Source organism: Oncorhynchus mykiss, chromosome 3, assembly GCF_013265735.2.
Source record: "Oncorhynchus mykiss isolate Arlee chromosome 3, USDA_OmykA_1.1, whole genome shotgun sequence".
NCBI classification, from domain to species: domain Eukaryota; kingdom Metazoa; phylum Chordata; class Actinopteri; order Salmoniformes; family Salmonidae; genus Oncorhynchus; species Oncorhynchus mykiss.
In genome coordinates this window covers 44274525-44295572 of record NC_048567.1, presented here as the reverse complement: position 1 = coordinate 44295572, position 21048 = coordinate 44274525, and the positions used below count along the sequence as shown (strand labels likewise).

Genomic DNA, 21048 nt, shown 5'->3' with positions numbered 1-21048 from the left:
CCCTCAATGTACATGCAAAAACACAGATAAAAACAATTCCAAAAAAATCTACCTGCAGCAAGAGCATGCTGGTAAAAAAAAAAGAAGTGAATTTGTTATGATAACTTAAAACATTTTTGGTGATTTGACTTCTCATTAAGTTTTGAGTCAGTGTCAATAATAATTACTTTTCATTGACTTTGAGTTAAACTTGCTCGATGTATTTGAGTGAAAAATGCCTTTGAGTTTACAGTTCATGAAATGCTTAAAGTGGCACTCCGGGCTCCTTTTTTCCCCTCATTTAACAACTGATTTACTTAACAAAAGGCACATCTCAATAGGTGGTCCAGGTATGTTATTTTTTTTTTGTACTCTATTGCTCCTCAATTGTTCCTCAAGCAAGGGGAAGGCTGAGGACATCACGGATTCACATCAAACCAACTCCTTGAATGCCCCACTCTTTGAAATGATCAGGTGTGTCTAAAAAAAAAAACAGTCTTTTTCGCTAAACTTTAGCGTGTTTATTTTACTGTAGGCCTATTTATTCTTGGGATATCGCTTTTCAACAGTAAAAATTCAAAAATCCCTAGAGGATGTGTCTTGGTACTCTAACCACTAAAAGGGACAGCAGGCTTGATTTCTGTGTTTGCAATGACAAACACTCCCCTTTCAACAAGCATCGTTGAAGGCTGGTAACATCAAAACCTTATGTTAGGAAATATAAACATGATTTAGTAAATAGGCAGCAAACACAACATATCATTACATTTAGCATAATTAGATGCCATATCATCCGTCATAGGCCTAATACAAATCATATAATATGCGAATCAACTTGTTTTATGTGGTGAGCAGACCAAAATAATCCCGTACGAATGAATAAGAAGTGTTGTTTCAACTTGCTTTAATTGTTGTTTTCGAATAACAATTATTTTAGACATGCAAAATAACAAACAAAATGCAATAGCCAAGTTGATGCAGGCAAATAATATAGAGACTGACTTGCATGACACAATATTCCGTTTTTCTAAAATATGGGCTACGGAAGATCCTTAATTCCATCTGCATTTAAAATGTTAAATCTGCATTTAAAATTCGATCTGTACCAACTTCCAAAAAAAAAAAATGTGTCTTACATTGCTTGTTTTGTAGGCCTATCAACATTAATGAACATTATATCCGGGGGCTGTGTGGTTTGATAATTAAGAGTGCTATCATACGTTTCTGACAGTATTGTGTGGCGCGAGATGAGTACTAATTATAAAGTTATTCTATTCAGATGCCACCCGGTTGAGCAAGTGCTACACGAGGGGCAAAACTGAGAAAGAGCCCTCTCAAGGAACGAATGTCAAATAGTCATTTTCTTTGTAGATATTAGGATACTCTTTGCTCGTTGTATTCGAGGGAAGTTTATAATTGCAAGATCAACTGATTCCTTTGTATCTCCAACTCCACTTTTTAATAGGCAATGAGTGATCTATTAGGAGGGGGCATGTTTCCTAATGAGGTCCTTTTCAGCCTTTAGAAAATGCGCGAACCCCCTGCCGCCAGACATGGAAATCCGGGAACTATTTAATCCTCGAGATGTGTCACTGTGAGTGTCACACAGTCCAGAGATTACAGGTGACAGGTAGTGCACACCCGACGGTTCCCACAAGCACTTTATTTTGAACTAGGCACTTTTGAACTAGGCACCGATGTCTGAACAACAACTTATTTCGTGCAGCAGGCTACACGTTTTCTCCTGCCGGGTGAACACAGCTTGTTGAATCGAATTGAAAAGTAAGATTAAAAAAATGGAAGATATATTATTTGACTTGGATCAAGATGGCACTACAGACTTTGCCTTCTGGGGCCAGATGGACCCTAACTTCCAGTTCCAGGCCCAGTTGGACACTCTCCTCTTTGACTGCACCGCGGTCACGGGCCAGCTTTCGCCCTGGTCCTCTTTCGGTGGCCAGTCCATGTTCCCTGACGCACAGATGACCTTCACCGACCTGGACTCGCAGTCTCCCGGCCTTGGAGCCAGTGCTGAAGTGGACAGCTCCTCTGTGGACGAGCCCCACGAGATGAGCAAGCGCAGGCAGCGGCGGTTCGTGCCCCATCATCCGTACAAGATCCAGCGACACGCCGCTAACATCCGGGAGAGGAAGAGGATGCTGAGTATCAATTCTGCGTTCGAAGAGCTAAGGTGCCACGTGCCAACATTTCCCTACGAGAAGCGCCTGTCTAAGATTGATACACTGAGATTGGCCATTGCCTACATTGCCCTCCTGAGAGAGATACTGATTTCCGGCTGCGACCCCAAGTCGTACGTGGACGAATGCATGAAGAATGGTTACAAGAATCAAACCAATGCCATTTGGAACACAAGCGGTGAGCAGATAATACAAATTGCCTAATAACCGATATATAGAACCATTTTTAGATTATGCAATGAGATTACAGTCATACACAATTTGATTCGTTGCTTGTACAATTACATTTTGAATCTCTTCCATTCAAAGATTGAACGGCTAAATAGAAACGGGTGCAATAGATCCTACAGAAGGCCTAAACTAGCCCAAACTTACCTACAACATGAGAAAACATAGCCAAACGTCTGTCAATTTAAAATGATGTGTTTGCTGAAATTGTCTCATTTGTTCATTCAACTAGAAAGTAGTATTTGGCCATCTTTCCTCAACAACAACAAAAAGGCTGTGGAGCTAATTACACACACAGTGCTTTTAACATACAAAGTACATGTTCATTTATACAGCAGTTAATAATCAACATGCCCTCACCTGGGATTTGAACTCACAAACGGTTGGTTCACAGCATTCCAATCTTCCTGCTATGCCACCATATCTGTGTCAGTAACAGCTTTCACCTTTATTGCTCAACTTTGCACTTCAAAGTAGACCTCACACTCAAGGAAAACTGTTAAGGAGTAACATTAAAATAGAGTAAAATGCCCCACCGATATCAGATAACTATACAAACTAAACGGAAATGGCCGAAATAAGTCAATCAAATCAAAGTAAATCAAATAGCCAGATCAATAACTGACACAGACACGATGACATAGCAGGAAGATTGGAATGCCACGAAGCAAGAAGCTGTGAGTTAAATCCCAAGGTGAGGATATGTTGAATAATGGTACTGTATAAATGAACATGCACAATGTCAACGAGTGTCATACATGTCACGCTGAAAACATTGTATGTTAACAGCACTGTGTATGTGTTACCAGTTGCACAGCCTTTTTTAGTTACGCACAAATAATAATTTCTAGTTGAATGAACATAAGTTATGAGACAAGTTGAGCAAACACATAATTTTAAATTGACTGAATTGATGCCTACATTTTCTCAAGTTGGAACTAAGTTTGGGCCAAGATTTCTTTGGGTCCAGGTAACATTTGGTCCGAAAAGGAATAATTATTATTTTAAGTGTGGGACTGAAGAAACTCCAGCAATATGTCCACCCACTATACATGGATGGAATTACAGTAAATGTATACTTTACTATACTTGGAATTATAGTTTTACAACCAATACTATATGCATGGCCCATATGTTTTGTGACTTCAAATTGGGTCTGGGACAGTACCAAACCCAATTCACGAAATTGCAAACAACACACAGGATAAACCCAAGGAAGGATGACGTATCCTACGAAGTGTTTAAAATTACATTAGCACGAGGAGAGGGAGAGCATATGCTAATAGTTGACAGCCAACTCCAAAGCTCATTGGCTCTGAATTGAGTTTGTGTCACTTAAACAGCTTGCTTTGTTTGTTTGTTGTGTGTCTCCCCCCCCCCCCCCCCCCCCCCCCCCAGCTGTCTTTTTCTTTGGCGTGGGTGCACAAAAGCTCCCCTTTGCCAGAGCACAAGTATTGTCACTGCACTCAACGGTTGCCTATTTACTTTAGTTAACCAATTCGGAGGGGGCATTGAGGAGTGAGTGTACCCCTTTGCTCAGACCTGCGACTTGTTAAACGATCATTAAAATGTATTTAAAGCCTCATGTTTGCCTTGCTTTTGTCCCCCCTGTCTCACTCTAGATCTGACAGCCCGGCTCTCCTGGATAAAGTGGGATTAACTCAGGATGGAGCAACCCAAGTACGTTGGACAGGGGGCTGCTGGCGGGGGATTTATAACCCCCTTCTGTCTTTGTTTCAATGGCAACATCACATCAGGGGCTGAGTGACATCTGCAGACGTCTTATCAGTTCATGCACCTTTCTCTGCAGCTAGCCACTCCCCTCACAGCCTTTAATATTTGAATGTGGTAATATTCGATTGGTAATGGAGTGGCAGTGTTTTTCTGGAGTTGCCTGTTGTTTTACAGGGGATGGGAGACCGGGGCCAGACTTAAGCCCATGGGGATGGCATTTCTCACAGGGGACAGAAGCAGCCTGGCATGGGACTGAACGAACCTTGGTCAAACTATTTTTTCTGAGTGTAATACTGAAGCGCCGTGTGTTCATTTGAAACCATTAGCTGTTGTTCATTGTGTGTGACACCCACATTTTCCGTAAGTTAATTTAACCTAATTCATTTATGTATTTATTTAATTTGTTTATTTATTTATTAATCATCGAAGAAGAAAAAAATGTTGTTATTATTATAATTATTTATTAAACTGTTTTCATTTTGATGTGGCGAGCTGTTTAAACTGTATCTTTAATCAATTGACAATCATACATTATTTATTATGTTGTCAAATGGAACGTTTTGATATTCATGATACTTATTATGAATATATGTTGTTTTTGTAGTGTCTGTGAGTATATTGCGGTGAAACTGTAAGGACTGGTGAATGGATGTGTACTCAATGGCAAATCAGGGAATTTCTAACACACTGGCCGTGTGCGAATGCCCATACTTGCATCCTAAATAGTAGGCCATTTGAGCAGTGGTGTAGAGGTGCCTGTAGAAGTGGGTATACTCTAATTTTGTCCAAAATTTCCCAAACGGCCCGCCAGGCGAAGGGAAGGGACCCTGTGTGAAAATGTCTAATGACAAACAGTGACTTATACTCTGAATGGCCTCAAATGAAAATTCCCATATTGTGCAAGTAGGCTAATACAGTAGTAGGCCTACTACTGAAATAGATAAATTAGACTTTCATCAGTCAGAAGTTCACAGGTTTCAGATTTCCCACATTTGTTTCAGGTTTTCACACTCAAATCACACTTTTAATAGAATAACAAGAAAATTGGGGCCCCTGGGTGGCGCAGTGGTCTAAGGCACTACATCGCAATGCTAGAGGCGTTACTGCAGATCCGGGTTTGAACCCGGGCTGTGTCATAGCCGGCCGCGATCGGGAGACCCATGCACAATTGTCCCAGTGTCGTCTGGGTTAGGGGCGGGTTTGTTCGGCTGGGATGTCCTTGTCCCATCGTGCTCTAGTGACTCCATGTGGCGGCCGGGTGCATGCACGCTGACTTTGGTCGCCAGCTGTACAGCGTTTCCTCCGACACATTGTTGCGGCTGGCTTCCGGATTAAGCGAGCATGTGTCAAGAAGCAGTGTGGATTGGCTGGGTCGTGCAACTCCGTACAGGAGTTGCAGCAATGGTACAATACTGTAACTACCAATTGGATATCATGATATTGGGGTAAAAAGTACAATTTAGTATTATTTTTATGTTCTAAGTCCACAAAAATTCTTAAACCACATAAGGAGACCACTTTTGAGGTCTGGGAAAAATGTCATACACTTAGATTTTTGAGTGAACCTACACTTTAATTCAACTGTGCAGGCAAATAATCATGATATCATTCTGCAAGGTAGGCATAGGCTACTTTGTAGCTAGTTAACATTTACAGTGCATTCGGAAAGTATTCAGACCACTTGACTTTTTCCACATTTTGTTACGATTCAGCCTTATTCTAAAATTGATTAAATAGTTTCCCCCCTCATCAATCTACACACAATACCACATAATGAAAAAGCAAAAACAGGTTTCTAGAAATTTTAGCAAATCTATATTTAAAAAAAAAAATGAAATATGACATTTACAGAAGTATTCAGACCCTTTAATCAGTACCTTGTTGAAGGGTCTGTATTCAGTACCTTGTATTCAGACCCTTTACACAGTACCTTTGGCAGCGATCACAGCCTCGAGTCTTCTTGGGTATGATGCTACAAGCTTGGCACACTTGTATTTGGGGAGTTTCTCCCATTCTTCTCTGCAGATCCTCTGAAGCTCTGTAAGGTTGGATGGGGAGCGTCGCTGCACAGCTATTTTCAGGTCTTTCCAGATCTCTCTCTTCGATCAGGTTCAAGTCTGGGCTCTGGTTGGGCCTTCAAGGACATTCAGAGGCTTTTATTGGTCAAATACACATATTTACCAGATGTTGTTGCAGGTGTGCCAAATGCTTGTGTTCCTAGCTCCAACAGTGCAGTAGTATCTAACAATTCACAACAATACACACAAATCTAAAAGTAAAATAATGGAATTAAGAAATATTTAAAATTAGATTGAGCAATGTCGGAGTGGCATTGACTAAAATACAGTGAAATAGAATACAGTATAGACATAATAGTAAAGCAGTATGTAAACATTATTTAAACATTATTAAAGTGACTAGTGCTCCCTTATTAAAGTGGCCAGCGATTCCAAGTCTATGTATATAAGGCAGCAGCCTCTAAGGTGCAGGGTTGCGTAACCGGGTGGAAGCTGGCTAGTGATGGCTATTTAACAGTCTTAACAGACAGGTAGTTTTCCCCCGGTGATGCATTTGGCAGACCACACCACCCTCTGGAGAGCCCTGCGGTTGCGAGCAGGGCAGTTGCAGTACCAGGCAGTGATAGAGCCCAACAGGATGCTCTCAATTGTGAATCTGTAAAAGTTTGAGGGTTTTAGCGGCCAAGACAAATTTCTTCAGCCTCGTGAGGTTGAAGAGGCGCTGTTGCGTAGGTGGACCATTTCAGATCCACAGTGATATGTATGCCGAGGAACTTGAAGCTCTCCACCTTCTCCACTGCGGTCCCATCGATGTGGATAGGGGCATGCTCCATCTGCTGTTTCCTGAAGTCCACGATAAGCTCCTTTGTTTTGTTGACGTAGTGTGAGAGTTTTTTTCCTGGAATCAGTGTGATGGCGATTGCATTGTCTGTGGATCTATTGGGACGGTAGGCATATTGAAGTGGGTCTAGGCTGTCAGGTAAGGTAGAGAATCCTCAGGGTCATTGTCCTGTTGGAAGGTGAACCTTTACACCAGTCTGCGGTCCTGAGCGCTCTGGAGCAGGTTTTTTATCAACAATCTGTCTGTACTTTTCTCCATTCATCTTTCCCTTGATCCTGCCTAGTCTCCCTGTCTCTGACGCCGATAAACATCCCCACAGCATGATTCTGTCACTACCGTTGTTCACCGTAGGAGTGGTGCCAGGTTTCATCCAGATGTGATGCTTGGCATTCAGGCCAAAGAGTTCAATCTTGGTTTCATCAGACCAGAGTATCTTTTTTCTCCTGGTCTGAGAGTCCTTTAGGTGCCTTTTGGCAAACTCCAAGCGGGCTCTCATGTGCCTTTTACTGAGAAGTTGCTTCTGTTTGGCCACTCTGCCATAAAGGCCTGAATGATGGAGTGCTGCAGAGATGGTTGTCCTTCTGGAAGATTCTCCCATCTCCACAGAGGTAATCTAGAACTCTGTCAAAGTGACCATTAGGTTCTTGATCCCCTCCCTGACCAAGGCCCTTCTCCCCTGATTGCTCAGTTTGGCCGGGCAGCCAGCTCTAGGCAGAGTCTTGGTGGTTCCAAACTTCTTCCATTTAAGAATGATGGTGGCCACTGTGTTCTTGGGGACATTCAATGCTGCAGACATTTTTTGGTATCCTTCCCCATATCTGTGCCTCGACACAATCAAACTCATGGCTTGGTTTTTGCTCTGACATCAACTATGGGACCTTAGATAGACAGGCATGTGCCTTTCCAAATCATGTCCAGTCAATTGAATTTACCATAGATGGACTCAAATCAAGTTGTTGAAACATCTCATGGATGATCAATAGAAACATTATGCACCTGAGCTCAATTTCAAGTATCATAGCAAAGAGTCTGAAACCTTACGTTTATGTGATATTTCTGTTTTTTTTGTTTTCATACATTTGCAAAAACTTCTAAAAACCTGTTTTCACTTTGTCATTATGGGGTATTGTGTGTAGATTGATGAGATTTGTTATTTATTTAATCAATTTTAGAATAAATCTGCAACGTAACAGAATGTGGAAAAAGTCAAGTGGTCTGAATACTTTCTGAATGCACTATAATTGCGAAGGTTTTTGGGAAATCCTTTCCATCTACCACAAGACGGCTAGGCCTATCATTAGCAACACTAAACCTGGACATTTTACTTCATATTATGAGGCATGTCTTACCTGGCTTCAAAATAGCCTATAGCCAAAATCCCACCCTAGAAACATGGAGGTAATTATTTTATAAAGATATGCTTTCTCCTGTTATATTGGTTTTCAAATCAACTTTATTTCATTGTCCAGCAGCCAAAGGCATTATCCTTGTAATATTAGCAACCCATGATAGTTGTTGCATCTTTAGATCTCCTCTCTTGCTACATTTCTAACAGATATGTCCATCTCTGTCCATGAAACCTCTTTCATGTGCGGTGCACATTTTAGAACTGTGTTTTCCCGCAAATTGCATTTTGGAACATTTGCGCATAGGCTGCTGTGTGCACACTGCTGCGCTTAAAATGTGAAGAAATAATACACTGAACAAAAATAGAAATGCAACATGTAAAGTGTTGGTCCCATGTTTCATGAGCTGAAATAAAAGATCCCATACATTTTGCATACGCACAAAAAGCTTATTTCTCTCAAATGTTCTGCACAAATTTGTTTTACAGCCCTGTTAGTGAGCATTTCTCCTTTGCCAAGATAATCCATCCACTTGACAGGTGTGGCATATCAAGAAGCTGATTAAAAGCATGATCATTACACCGGTGCACCAAGTGTTGGAGACAATAAAAGGCCATTAAAATGTGCCGTTTTGTCACACAACACAATGCCACAGATGTCTCAAGTTTTGAGGGAACGTGCAAATGGCATGCTGACTGCAGGAATGTCCACCAGAGCTGTTGCCATATAATTGAATGTTCATTTCTCTACCATAAGCCGCATCCAATGTTGTTTCAGAGAATTTGGCAGTACGTCCAACCGGCCTCACAACCGCAGACCCCTTTTAACTACACCAGCCTAGAACCTCCACATCCGGCTTCTTGACCTGAGGGATCGTCTGAGACCAGCCAACCAGACAGCTGATGTAACTGTGGGTTTGCACAACTGATGAATTTCTGCACAAACTATCAGAAACCATTTCAGGGAAGCTCATCTGCATGCTCGTTGTCCTCACCAGGGTCTTGACCTGACTGTAGGTTGGCATCGTAACCGACTTCAGTGGGAAAATGCTAACCTTTGATGGCCACTGACACGCAAGAGGAGTGTGGTCTTCATGGATGAATCACAGTTTCAACTGTATCACATTGTGTGTGCGAGCAGTTTGCTGATGTCAACGTTGTGAACAGAGTGCCCCATGTTGGTGGTGGGGTTATGGTATGGGCAGGCATAAGCTACGGACAACGAACACAAATGCATTTTATCGATGGCAATTTCCATTTACAGCGATGCCGTGACATGATCTTGAGGCCCATTGTCGTGCCATTCATCCGTCGCCATCACCTCATCTTTTAGCATGATAATAAACGTCCCAAGTTTTTCTGTGCAACAGCCTTTTTGATTTGAACATTTGAAACGTTTTAGTGTGTGTACTAGTTTATTTGATATAATTTATATATGTTACACCACTTTGGTTTCACTAATAAATATGTTGAAATGGAACCAAATGATCTGTTTCTGTCTTCAGTCCTTTATAAATAGGATAGATGGGCAATATGGGCTATGGTATAGCTTGAATATGATAGTCTGCCTATAACCAGCCTGAGTGGGCATCTAACTCCATTCCTCCTTGATAGAGTGTTTAGTTTAATTAATCAAATTGGAAATGAGATATATCAGACTGGTTAAGGCTATGCATGTCGGTTAAATTCAGAAAAATCCACCCGCACTCAGTCCTGCCCCACCTACGCAGCCAGTCAACAGCCGCTACTGCGTTGTAGACATGGCATAGTGCATACTTTTGACGAAATAGTATGTGCTGAATAGTATGTGATGTATAAATAGTATTCATCTGGGGGTGATTAGGAGTTTGAAACAAAGGTGGAATGAAGTCAGCCATCCTGTGTGTGTGTGTGTGTGTTGACATATAAAGTACACTGCACATCTGAGCCTCTGTGTATGTTTGACCGTGCATGCGTGCACGCGCGTGTGTCACTGAGTGTACTCCGTATTTCTTTTGGCTCCCGAAGCCCTGTTCGTGACATTGAATCCACAGCTGTGGTGTCCCGCAGCATTTGGTTTAGCCATTTCCCTTACGGTTAAGAGCTGTACTCAGGGGACTCCTAAATCTGTTTCCACTTAGCTGGCCCTATTCACTCGAACCAGCGGAGCAAGGCCTCACTGACATTGTCCATGTGTCACTGTCACTGTGTCACTGTCACTGTGACTGTAGATGACTTTCAATGTCATCATGTAACTTATGGATGTCATGGTAGTTACTATGTACTCACTACTTAGTCAGAGATGTAGTTAACAGAGACAGATAAGAGATATTCAACAGCCAATTTCAGTCCAACCCCCCCAAAAAATGTTAAAAGTCTCCAAACTTATGATCTTATTTACATCATGATGTGTTCTAATTCCATCCAAGTTAATAACAAATATATTGCTAAATTAATATAGTACAAAATCATTGTTTATGCACATATTTCTATTGAGAGGTGGCTGTCCCAAACCCTGACTCCGAAACTTCATGTTTGAAAATAAAGCAATTCATGATTTTTATATTTTTTAACACTATTATTTCAATAGAACATCTTGAGTTGTTCTATAATTTTTTTGAAAGATACTGATCGAATTAGTAGTTTTGTTAATTTTTAAATATCTTTTAATTTTTAAATGCAGTCCCAGCTTTAACGTCACTACCGAAACACACACATTAAAAGACTATAGAATGAAATGCATTTAAGGCCCTGTGCAGTCAAAATGATTTTTGTATCATATTGTACAAGAGCTGATGAAACTGACACTGTAAAAGTGTGAACAAATTTGATTAGTGTCATTTCCTGATAGTTGCTGTTTGAAAATACAATCTACTAGCAATGTTGCTAGGGATGTAAATCTTCACCCTATTCAAATGTTTAAAATACAAGTGCATCGATCCGTGGGAGCCCAAACGATCCAAGTGTAGCTTGAATCGGTCCAAAAATAATATCATTTTTATTTCCATCCGAAGAAAATATCTCTAATCTTTTTCTCCTTTAATAGCCTATCAAACTAAGCATGTACATGCAAAGAGCGCAGCTGCTCGCGACACCTTCAGCTTTCAAATGCTTGTAAAATGGCAATCGCAATTTCAAATTATAGGCTCTATTATTTGGGTGACAAGCAATGTAATTTTCTAGGTCATTGTTACCAAATACACTGAAGAAAATATTGTTTTACCCATAGAGTTGTGCAGTCTATCAGAGGAGACACAACTCACATCTTTCTGATTACACATCTAACTGCTGATTGGAACTTTGATTGCCAAGAACACAATAAGAAATAGTCTTGGTAGTTTTGCTGCATTCAAATTCACAAGCGTCCTCTAGTGGCCTCATGGGTGGAATGTTTTAACATTTTTCATAATTTCATATTTCATAAACATATATATTTTTAAACCGTCAATCTGGTGTTTCAATGTCAAATGTTTTGTTATATTTCAGTCTTCTGTGATGTACAGTTGCAGTCGGAAGTTTACATACACTTAGATTGGAGTCATTAAAACTTGTTTTTCAACCACACCACACATTTCTTGTTAACAAACTATAGTTTTGGCAAGTTGGTTAGGACATCTACTTTGTGCACGACGCAAGTAATTTTTCCAACAATTGTTTACAGACAGATTATTTAATTTATAATTCACTGTATCACAATTCCAGTGGGTCAGAGGTTTACATACACTAAGTTGACTGTGCCTATAAACAGCTTGGAAAATTCCAGAAAGTTATGTAAGGCTTTAGAAGCTTCTGAAAGGCTAACTGACATAATTTGAGTCAATTGGAGGTGTACCTTTGGACGTACTTTAAGGCCTACCTTCAAACTCAGTGCCTCTTTGCTTGACATCATGGGAAAATCAAAAGAAATCAGCATAGACCTCCCCCCAAAATTTTGAGACCTCCACAGTCTGGTTCATCCTTGGGAGCAATTTCCAAACGCCTGAAGGTACCACGTTCATCTGTACAAACAATAGTACGCAAGTGAAAACACCATGGGACCACACAGCCGTCATACCACTCAGGAAGGAGACGCGTTCTGTCTCCTAGAGATGAACGTACTTTGGTGCGAGAAGTGCAAATCAATCCCAGAACAACAGCAAAGGCCCTTGTGAAGATGTTGGAGGAAACAGGTACAAAAGTTCCATATCCACAGTAAAACAAGTCCTATATCGACATAACATGAAAGGCCGCTCAGCAAGAAAGAAGCCACTGCTCCAAAACCGCAATAAAAAGCCAGACTACGGTTTGCAACTGAACATGGGGACAAAGATCGTACTTTTTGGAGAAATGTTCTCTGGTCTGATGAAACAAAAATAGAACTGTTTGGCCATAATGACCATCGTTATGTATGGAGGAAAAAGGGGGAGGTTTGTAAGTCGAAGAACCCCATCCCACCCGTGAAGCACGGGGGTGGCAGCATAATGTTGTGGGGTTGCGGTGCTGTAGGAGGGACTGGTGTACTTCACAAAATAATGGCATCATGAGGGAAGGAAAATTATGTGGATATATTGAAGCAACATCTCAAGACATCAGTCAGGAAGTTAAAGCTTGGTCGCAAATGGGTATTCCAAATGGACAATGACCCAACCATACTTCCAAAGTTGTGGAAAAATGGCTTAAGGACAACAAAGTCAAGGTATTGGAGTGACCATCACAAAGCCCTGACTTAATCCCATAGAAAATGTGTGCAAGCAAGGAGGCCGACAAACCTGACTCAGTTACACCAGCTCTGTCAGGAGGAATGGGCCAAAATTCATCCAACTTATTGTGGGAAGCTTGTGGAAGGCTACCCAAAACGTTTGACCCAAGTTAGACAATTTAAAGGCAATGCTACCAAACTAAATAAAGTATATTTGGGTACAAAAATAAAATCCAAATTAAAACAATAGCAGGGCATAAACCGTCATTATTATTCCTCCTCATACACAGATAACAATACATTAGTCACTGGACACAAACTGAGTGTATGTATAATTCTGACCCACTGGGAATGTGATGAAAGAAATAAAAGCTGAAATAAATAATTATCTCTACTATTCTGACATTTCACATTCTTAAAATAAAGTGGTGATCCTAACTGAGATAAGACAGGGAATTTTTACTATTTTAAAAAAAAATTACTACATTTTTAAATGTCAGGAATTATGAAAAACTGAGTTAAAATGTATTTGGCTAAGGTGTATGTAAACTTCCAAATTATGGCAAGAACAGCTCAAATAAGTAAAGAGAAACAACAGTCCATCATTACTTTAAGACATGAAGGTCAGGCAATCCAGAAACAATTTCAGTCGCAAAAACCATTAATTAAGCCCTATTATGAAACAGGTTCTCATGAGGACCGCCACAGGAAAGGAAGACTCAGGGTTACCTCTGCTGCACAGGATAAGTTAATTAGAGATACCAGCCTCAGAAATTGCAGCCCAAATAAATGCTTCACAGAGTTCAAGTAACAGACAGATCTCAACATCAACTGTTCAGAAGAGACTGCGTGAATCAGGCCTTCATGGTCGAATTGCTGCAAAGAAACCACTACTGAAGGACACCAGCAAGAAGATAGACTTGCTTGGGCCAAGAAACACGAGCAAGGACATTAGACCGGTGGAAATCTGTCCTCTGGTCTGATGAGTACAAATTTTGGATTTTGGTTCCTACCGCCGTGTCTTTGTGAGAGTAGGTGAATGGATGATCTCTGCATGTGTGGTTCCCACCATGAAGCATGGAGGAGGAGGTGTGATGGTGTGGGGGTACTTTGCTGGTGACACTGTCGTTTAATTAGTTAGAATTCAAGACACACTTAACCAGCATGGCTACCACAGCATTCTGCAGCGATATGCCATCCCATCTGGTTTGCGCTTAGTGGGACTATCATTTGTTTTTCAACTGGACAATGACCCAACACACCTCCAGGCTGTGTAAGAGCTATTTGACCAAGAAGGAGAGTGATGGAGTGTTGCATCAGATGATCTGGCCTCCACAATTACCCGACCTCAACCCAATTGAGATGAGTTGGACCGCGGAGGGAAAAGCAACAAACAAGTGAAAAGCATTTGTGGGAACTCCTTCAGGACTGCTGGAAAAGCATTCGCGGTGAAGCTGGTTGCGAGTGTGCAAAGCTGTCATCAAGGCAAACGGTGGCTCCTTTGAAGAATCTGAAATATAACATATATTTGAATTTGTTTAACACTTTTTTGCTTACTACATAATTCCATGTGTTATTTCATAGTTTTTACTATTATTCTACATTGTAAAAAATAGTAAAAAATAAAGAAAAACCCTTGAATGAGTAGGTTTGTCCAAACTTTTGACTGGTCTGTATACTTCCATTAACTTTTTCAACTGGTATTGGGGACCTTCAGACGAGTATTGTGAAACCTGTGGGAGTCCTAGAGCAAAATAACCGACATGTACGTGTTCATGAGAGTCAGAGAGTTCATATTAGAGTGTAGCCAAAATGGTTCAGATGCTACAGACAGAAGTTGTCAGATTGACTGTACCGACCTCAGACAAGTCCCAAGACTCTTGTGGGGGTCGTGGAGCAAAACCATCGTGTTCGTGAGAGTCTCATCTTTTCATCGAGGGGTCATAATAGTCAAACCATTCGGATGCTACAGACAATTTCGTGAGAAGACAGATTTTCAGGATGTCTCATGGTCTGACAAACACTGCTCTAGCTCTGTCACCTTTCACCGCAGATGTGGAAGTGCGACGTTGGCGGATGCGGCAGATTGAGATGCATCCAATGGAGAAAACTATATCTCTAGCTAAAACTGATAGGTTTGTATGGGGATTTTTTTATTATGCTAATTCGATTTCCGCAGGGGCATGGACATTGACTCAAGGGGGTTTAATAGACCAATAACAAAGAGAGTTCCAAACCCATCTGCCAATAACAGCTAGTTTTCAGTTTTCCCCTCCCCACTCAGACCATTCCCATACTGTCCTAGCAAAATTCTTGCTTGAGAAATGTTTTCCCATTTTAATGGAATTCTATTACAGTAAGGTACTTAATTGATACCCCGAATGATTTAATTTTGATATAAAGTCCAAAATAAGTTGTCCAAACAGAAACAGTCAGAACTGAAAGAATTGACACCATAGAGACATATAGAGATCTCATCTTTGTATCTGTGCCTTTGTGGTGTCTGTGACATCTCCATTTGAATGATCTTAACCAACAATGCAGTTTTAAGAAAAATAAGAGTTAAGAAAAATATTTACAAATTAAAGTAAAAAATAAAAGAGCAACAATAAAATAACAATAACGAGGCTATATACAGGAGGTACCGGCTCCGAGTCAGTGTGCGGGGGTACAGGTTAGTCGAGGTTATTGAGGTAATTTGTACATGTAAGTAGGGGTAAAGTGACTATGCATAGATAATAAACAATGAGGAGCAGCAGCGTAAAAAAGTGGGGTGAGTCAATAAAAATTGTCTGGGTATCCCTTTGATTAGCCTAGAAGCTGTTAAGAAGCCTTTTGGACCTAGACCTGGCACTCCGTTACCGCTTGCCATGCAGTAGCAGAGAGAACAGTCTATGACTAGGGTGACTGGAGTCTTTGGAAATTTTTAGGGCTTTCCTCTGACACCGCCTGGTATAGAGGTATTGGATGGCAGGAAGCTTGGCTCCAGTGATGTAACGGGCCGTACGCACTACGCTCTGTAGTGCGTACAGCAGTTGCCATACCAGGCAGTGATGCAACCAGTAAGGATGGTCTTAATGGTGCAACTGTAGAACTTTTTGAGGATCTGAGGACCCGTGCCAAATTTTTTCAGTATTCTGAGGGCAAAAGGCATTGTCGTGCCCTCTTCACGACTGTCTTGGTGTGTCTGATAGTTTGTTGGTGGACACCAAGGAGCTTCAAGCTCTCAACCTGCTCCACTACAGCTCCGTAGTGGAGTCCACAATCTTCTCCTTTGTCTTGATCACATTGAGGGAAAGGTTGTTGTCCTGTTACCACACTGCCAGGTCTCTGACCTCCTTCCTATAGGCTGTTTCATCGTTGTCGGTGATCAGGCCTACTACCTTTGTGTCGTCGGCAAACTTAATGATGGTGTTGGAGTCTTGCATGGCCATGCAGGCATAGGTGAACAGGGAGTACAGGAGGGGACTAAACATGCACCCCTGAGGGGTTCCCGTGTTGAGGATCAGTGTGGCAGATGTGTTGTTGCCTACCCTTACAACCTGGGGCAACCCGTCAGGAAGTACAGGATCCAGTTGTAGAGGGAGGTGTTTAGTCACAGGGTCCTTAGCTTAGTGATGAACTTTGAGGGCAATAGAGATTGCGTCATCTGTGGAACTGTTGAGGCGGTATGCAAATTGGAGCGGGTCTAGGGCTTCTGGTGTCGATGTTTTTTACATTTTATTTCACCTTTATTTAACCAGGTAGGCCAGTTGAGAACAAGTTCTCATTTACAACTGCGATCTGGCCAATGTGAGCCATGACCAGCTTTTCAAACAACTTCATGGCTACAGACGTGAGTGCTACGGGTCGGTAGTTATTTAGGCAGAATATTAATTTAGTCTATGGTTTCAAACCATAGGCAACCCAATTTGAAGAAGACAGGGACCATGTTCGAGAGCATCAAATCCATGAAGCTTTATAGAAAAAGGGTGACTGATTGACTGATCTGAAAATAATAATGAGTACTTATTTATGATGCAATGTGATTTTTGGTGTACTGAGCCCTCTGTAATTACTGAAACAGTGAAGCATTTTTTGTACATAGTCCCCCCATTTTAGGGTAGCAAAATTATTGGGACAAATTCACTTATATGTGTATTAAAACCTCTTAGAGCTACCCCCCTACTTTTTTCAATTTCCGCCTGAAGACATACCCAAATCTAACTGCCTGTAGCTCAGGCACAGAACCAAGGATATGCATATTCTTGGTACCATTTGAAAGAAAACACTCTGAAGTTTGTGTAAATGTGAATTGAATGTAGGATAATATAACACAATAGATCTGGTTTAGATAATACACTGAAAAAAACCATATGTTTTTTATTTTTATTGTTGTATCATCATCTTTAAAATGAACAAGATAAAACAAACATTCAGATAGGATGATGGGGACAATTTTAGTGAAAAACAGAAGAGGGCAACAGTTGTGTTACAAACAAACCAGTTGATTGCAATGAAACCAAACATGACTGGAAAAGTCACGTTCTGTGTGTGTATTTACCTCGAATGTGTCATCGAAAATGGAATGAGACGGAATTCATGACACAAGCGGTTCACAAAATGTTTCGTGTTAGGCTACAAAAATGGATTTTATCAAACAAAAAAACATTCATTGTGTAACAATGAGCATTGGGATTGCAAACAGAGGAAGATTGTCAAAGGTAAACTATTTATTTTATTGCAGTTTGTGATTTTGTTACGCCTGTGCTGGTTGAAATAGTTGTTTTTTATGGGGCTCTATCCTCAGATAATCGCATCGTATTCTTTCGCAGTAAATTATTTTTTAAATCTGACAACGCAGTTGGATTAGCAAGATTCTAGGCTTTCGAAACATGTGAGACACTTGTATTTTCATGAATGTTTAATATGACTATTTATGTAGCGATCACCGTATGTTGTCGAATTTCAGCCCGCTACCGGGTTCCGTGAAGTATTTGGTCCCATATGCATAGCATGCAATGCCTACATCAAGCTTGTGACTCTACAAATTTGTTGGAAGCATTTTGCTCTTTGTTTAGGTTGATTCTGATTATTTTCTGCCCAATAGAAAATAATGGTAAATCATTTCTAGTGTCATTTTGGAGTCAGTTTTATTGTAAATAAGAATATAATATGTTTCTAAACACTTCAACATTAATGTGGAAGCTACAATGATTATGGATAATCCTGAATGAACTGTGAATAATGATGAGTAAGGAAGTTACAGATGCACAAATAACATAAGGGGTAAAAAAATGTCCGAAATAACGTGAACAGCTATTGGACAGACACTTCAAAACGTTCATAAACGTTTTGCTTTTTTTCTCTCTCTCTCTTTGTTTTGCCATGACAAATGTTATTCAATGCATTTCTATGGGCTATAGCAGTAAAGGCCAAATTCAATGTTTCATCAAATTACTTTTTTTTTTACATATGTTTTTATATATATACCTACAGGGGTCCTAAAATTCTAAATCAAATGGCTAAATGATGAATGTTATGACCATCTTAAAACAATTCCATATGTTAGCTTAGTAGATGTTTAAGATATTTAAGTGATAATGTTCTCGAAGCACGAGTGCCAATATATCCTCCAAACACTGACTTCGAGGGCATTATCACTTTTACACAACGGGTTACCAACATATTCAAATAATGATTTACATATTTTCATTTAACAAGTATTTTGATTTCATTTTATTCATACTATTTCATCCTTCCACAGGATATAGTCCCGACACAAATCTAGGGTTGCTAGTCTTTTTGTTCCACATCTATGGATGCGACCCAATCGTTCGTTCTTAAAAAATTGACGTGCTAGCTGGCAACTTTCTCATCCTTTGCTCGCTAGCTAGCCAACTACAGCTAACATAGTGACATTTATTTGGATACATCCATAAAGATGAGCTAATGATTCCCGATTTTGTGTGCGTCATAGAAAATGTGCTCTCTTTCATACTGTTCAGAGGAGCTAGCCAACTAGCTGCAGCTGTCACGACTTCCGCCGAAGTCGGCTCCTCTCCTTGTTCGGGCGGCGTTCGGAGATCGACGTCACCGGCTTTCTAGCCATCGCCGCTCCATTTATCATTATGGGTTTGTTGCCATGGCGCCGACAGAGATGGCCGCCTCGCTTCGTGTTCCTATGAAACTATGCAGTTTTTTGTTTTTTTACGTGTTATTTCTTACATTAGTACCCCAGGTCATCTTAGGTTTCATTACATACAGTCGAGAAGAACTACTGAATATAAGATCAGCGTCAACTCACCATCAGTACAACCAAGAATATGATTTTCGCGAAGCGGATCCTGTGTTCTGCCTTTCAACCAGGACAATGGAATGGATCCCAGCCGGCGACCCAATAAAACGACTCCGTAAAAGAGGGAAACGAGGCGGTCTTCTGGTCAGACTCCGGAGACGGGCACATCGTGCACCACTCCCTAGCATTCTTCTCGCCAATGTCCAGTCTCTTGACAACAAGGTTGATGAAATCCGAGCAAGGGTAGCATTCCAGAGGGACATCAGAGACTGTAACGTTCTTTGCTTCATGGAAACATGGCTCACTGGAGAGACGCTATCGGAAGCGGTGCAGCCAGCGTGTTTCTCCACGCATCGCGCCGACAGAAACAAACATCTTTCTGGTAAGAAGAGGGGCGGAGGTGTATGCCTTATGGCTAACGAGACGTGGTGTGATCACAGAAACATACAGGAACTCAAATCCTTCTGTTCACCTGAATTAGAATTCCTCACAATCAAATGTCGACCGCATTATCTACCAAGAGAATTCTCTTCGATTATAATCACAGCCGTATATATTCCCCCCCCAAGCAGACACATCGATGGCTCTGAACAAACTTTATTTGACTCTTTGCAAACTGGAATCCATACATCCTGAGGCTGCATTCATTGTAGCTGGGGATTTTAACAAGGCTAATCTGAAAACAAGAATCCCTAAATTGTATCAACATATCGATTGCGCAACCAGGGCTGGAAAAACCTTGGATCAATGTTATTCTAACTTCCGCGACGCATATAAGGCCCTGCCCCGCCCTCCTTTCGGAAAAGCTGACCACGACTCCATTTTGCTGATCCCTGCCTACAGACAGAAACTAAAACAAGAAGCTCCCACGCTGAGGTCTGTCCAACGCTGGTCCGACCAAGCTGATTCCACACTCCAAGACTGCTTCCATCATGTGGACTGGTGTGATAACATGCGTCTTGGTGAGAGGTGTAGGAGTCAGGCGCAGGAGAGCAGGGATGTCTGAGGAGCGTGTTTAATAATAGTCCAGCAATGCAAATGGCACAGAACAAAAATCCCAAAACTACCCTCTCGAATAATCGTGCAAACACACGGAGGAACTAACACAGTTCCGACACTTTACATACACGTGCGTAAATGCGAAAAAAACAACAAACATCAAATACCATCGAACGCAATACACACAAGTCTAATCCTGCACGAATTACGGCAGGTAACAGCTGCCCTATATACCCACAGAAATCAAAGCAATTGAAAACCAGGTGTGAAAAGGAACACAGACAAAACAACCAGAAAAAGAAAAAGGGATCGGTAGTGGCTAGTAGACCGGCGACGCCGAGCGCCGAGCGCCGCCCGAACAGGGAGAGAAGTTACCCTCGGTAGAAGTCGTGACAACTGGGATATGTTTCGTATTGTGTCAGATTAAAACATTGCGAGTTCATTAGAACATGCTTTGAAGATGTCGTTCCCATAGCAACGATTAAAACATTCCCTAACCAGAAACCGTGGATTGATGGCAGCATTCGCGTGAAACTGAAAGCGCGAACCACTGCTTTTAATCAGGGCAAGGTGACTGGTAACATGACCGAATACAAACAGTGCAGCTATTCCCGCCGCAAGGCTATCAAACAAGCTAAGCGTCAGTATAGAGACAAAGTAGAATCTCAATTCAATGGCTCAGACACAAGAGGTATGTGGCAGGGTCTACAGTCAATCACGGACTACAAGATGAAAACCAGCCCAGTCACGGACCAGGATGTCTTGCTCCCGG

General features: G+C 41.2%; 1 protein-coding gene across 2 annotated transcripts; it reads left to right on the top strand.

Annotated features, from left to right (window-relative positions):
* The first annotated feature begins 1521 nt into the window (after positions 1 to 1521).
* Positions 1522 to 4747, top strand: LOC110519999 (transcription factor 21). 2 transcript variants are annotated; one of them, XM_021596942.2, is made up of 3 exons: positions 1522 to 2355; positions 4028 to 4085; positions 4314 to 4747. In XM_021596942.2, exons 1-2 carry the CDS (start codon positions 1776 to 1778, stop codon positions 4063 to 4065), a joined length of 618 nt encoding a protein of 205 aa, XP_021452617.1. In that variant the 5' UTR covers positions 1522 to 1775; the 3' UTR covers positions 4066 to 4085; positions 4314 to 4747. The 2 variants fall into 2 exon arrangements, with proteins under 2 accessions (XP_021452617.1, XP_021452616.1); XM_021596941.2 differs by having other exon boundaries at positions 1527 to 2355; positions 4028 to 4747.
* The last annotated feature ends 16301 nt before the right edge of the window (positions 4748 to 21048 follow it).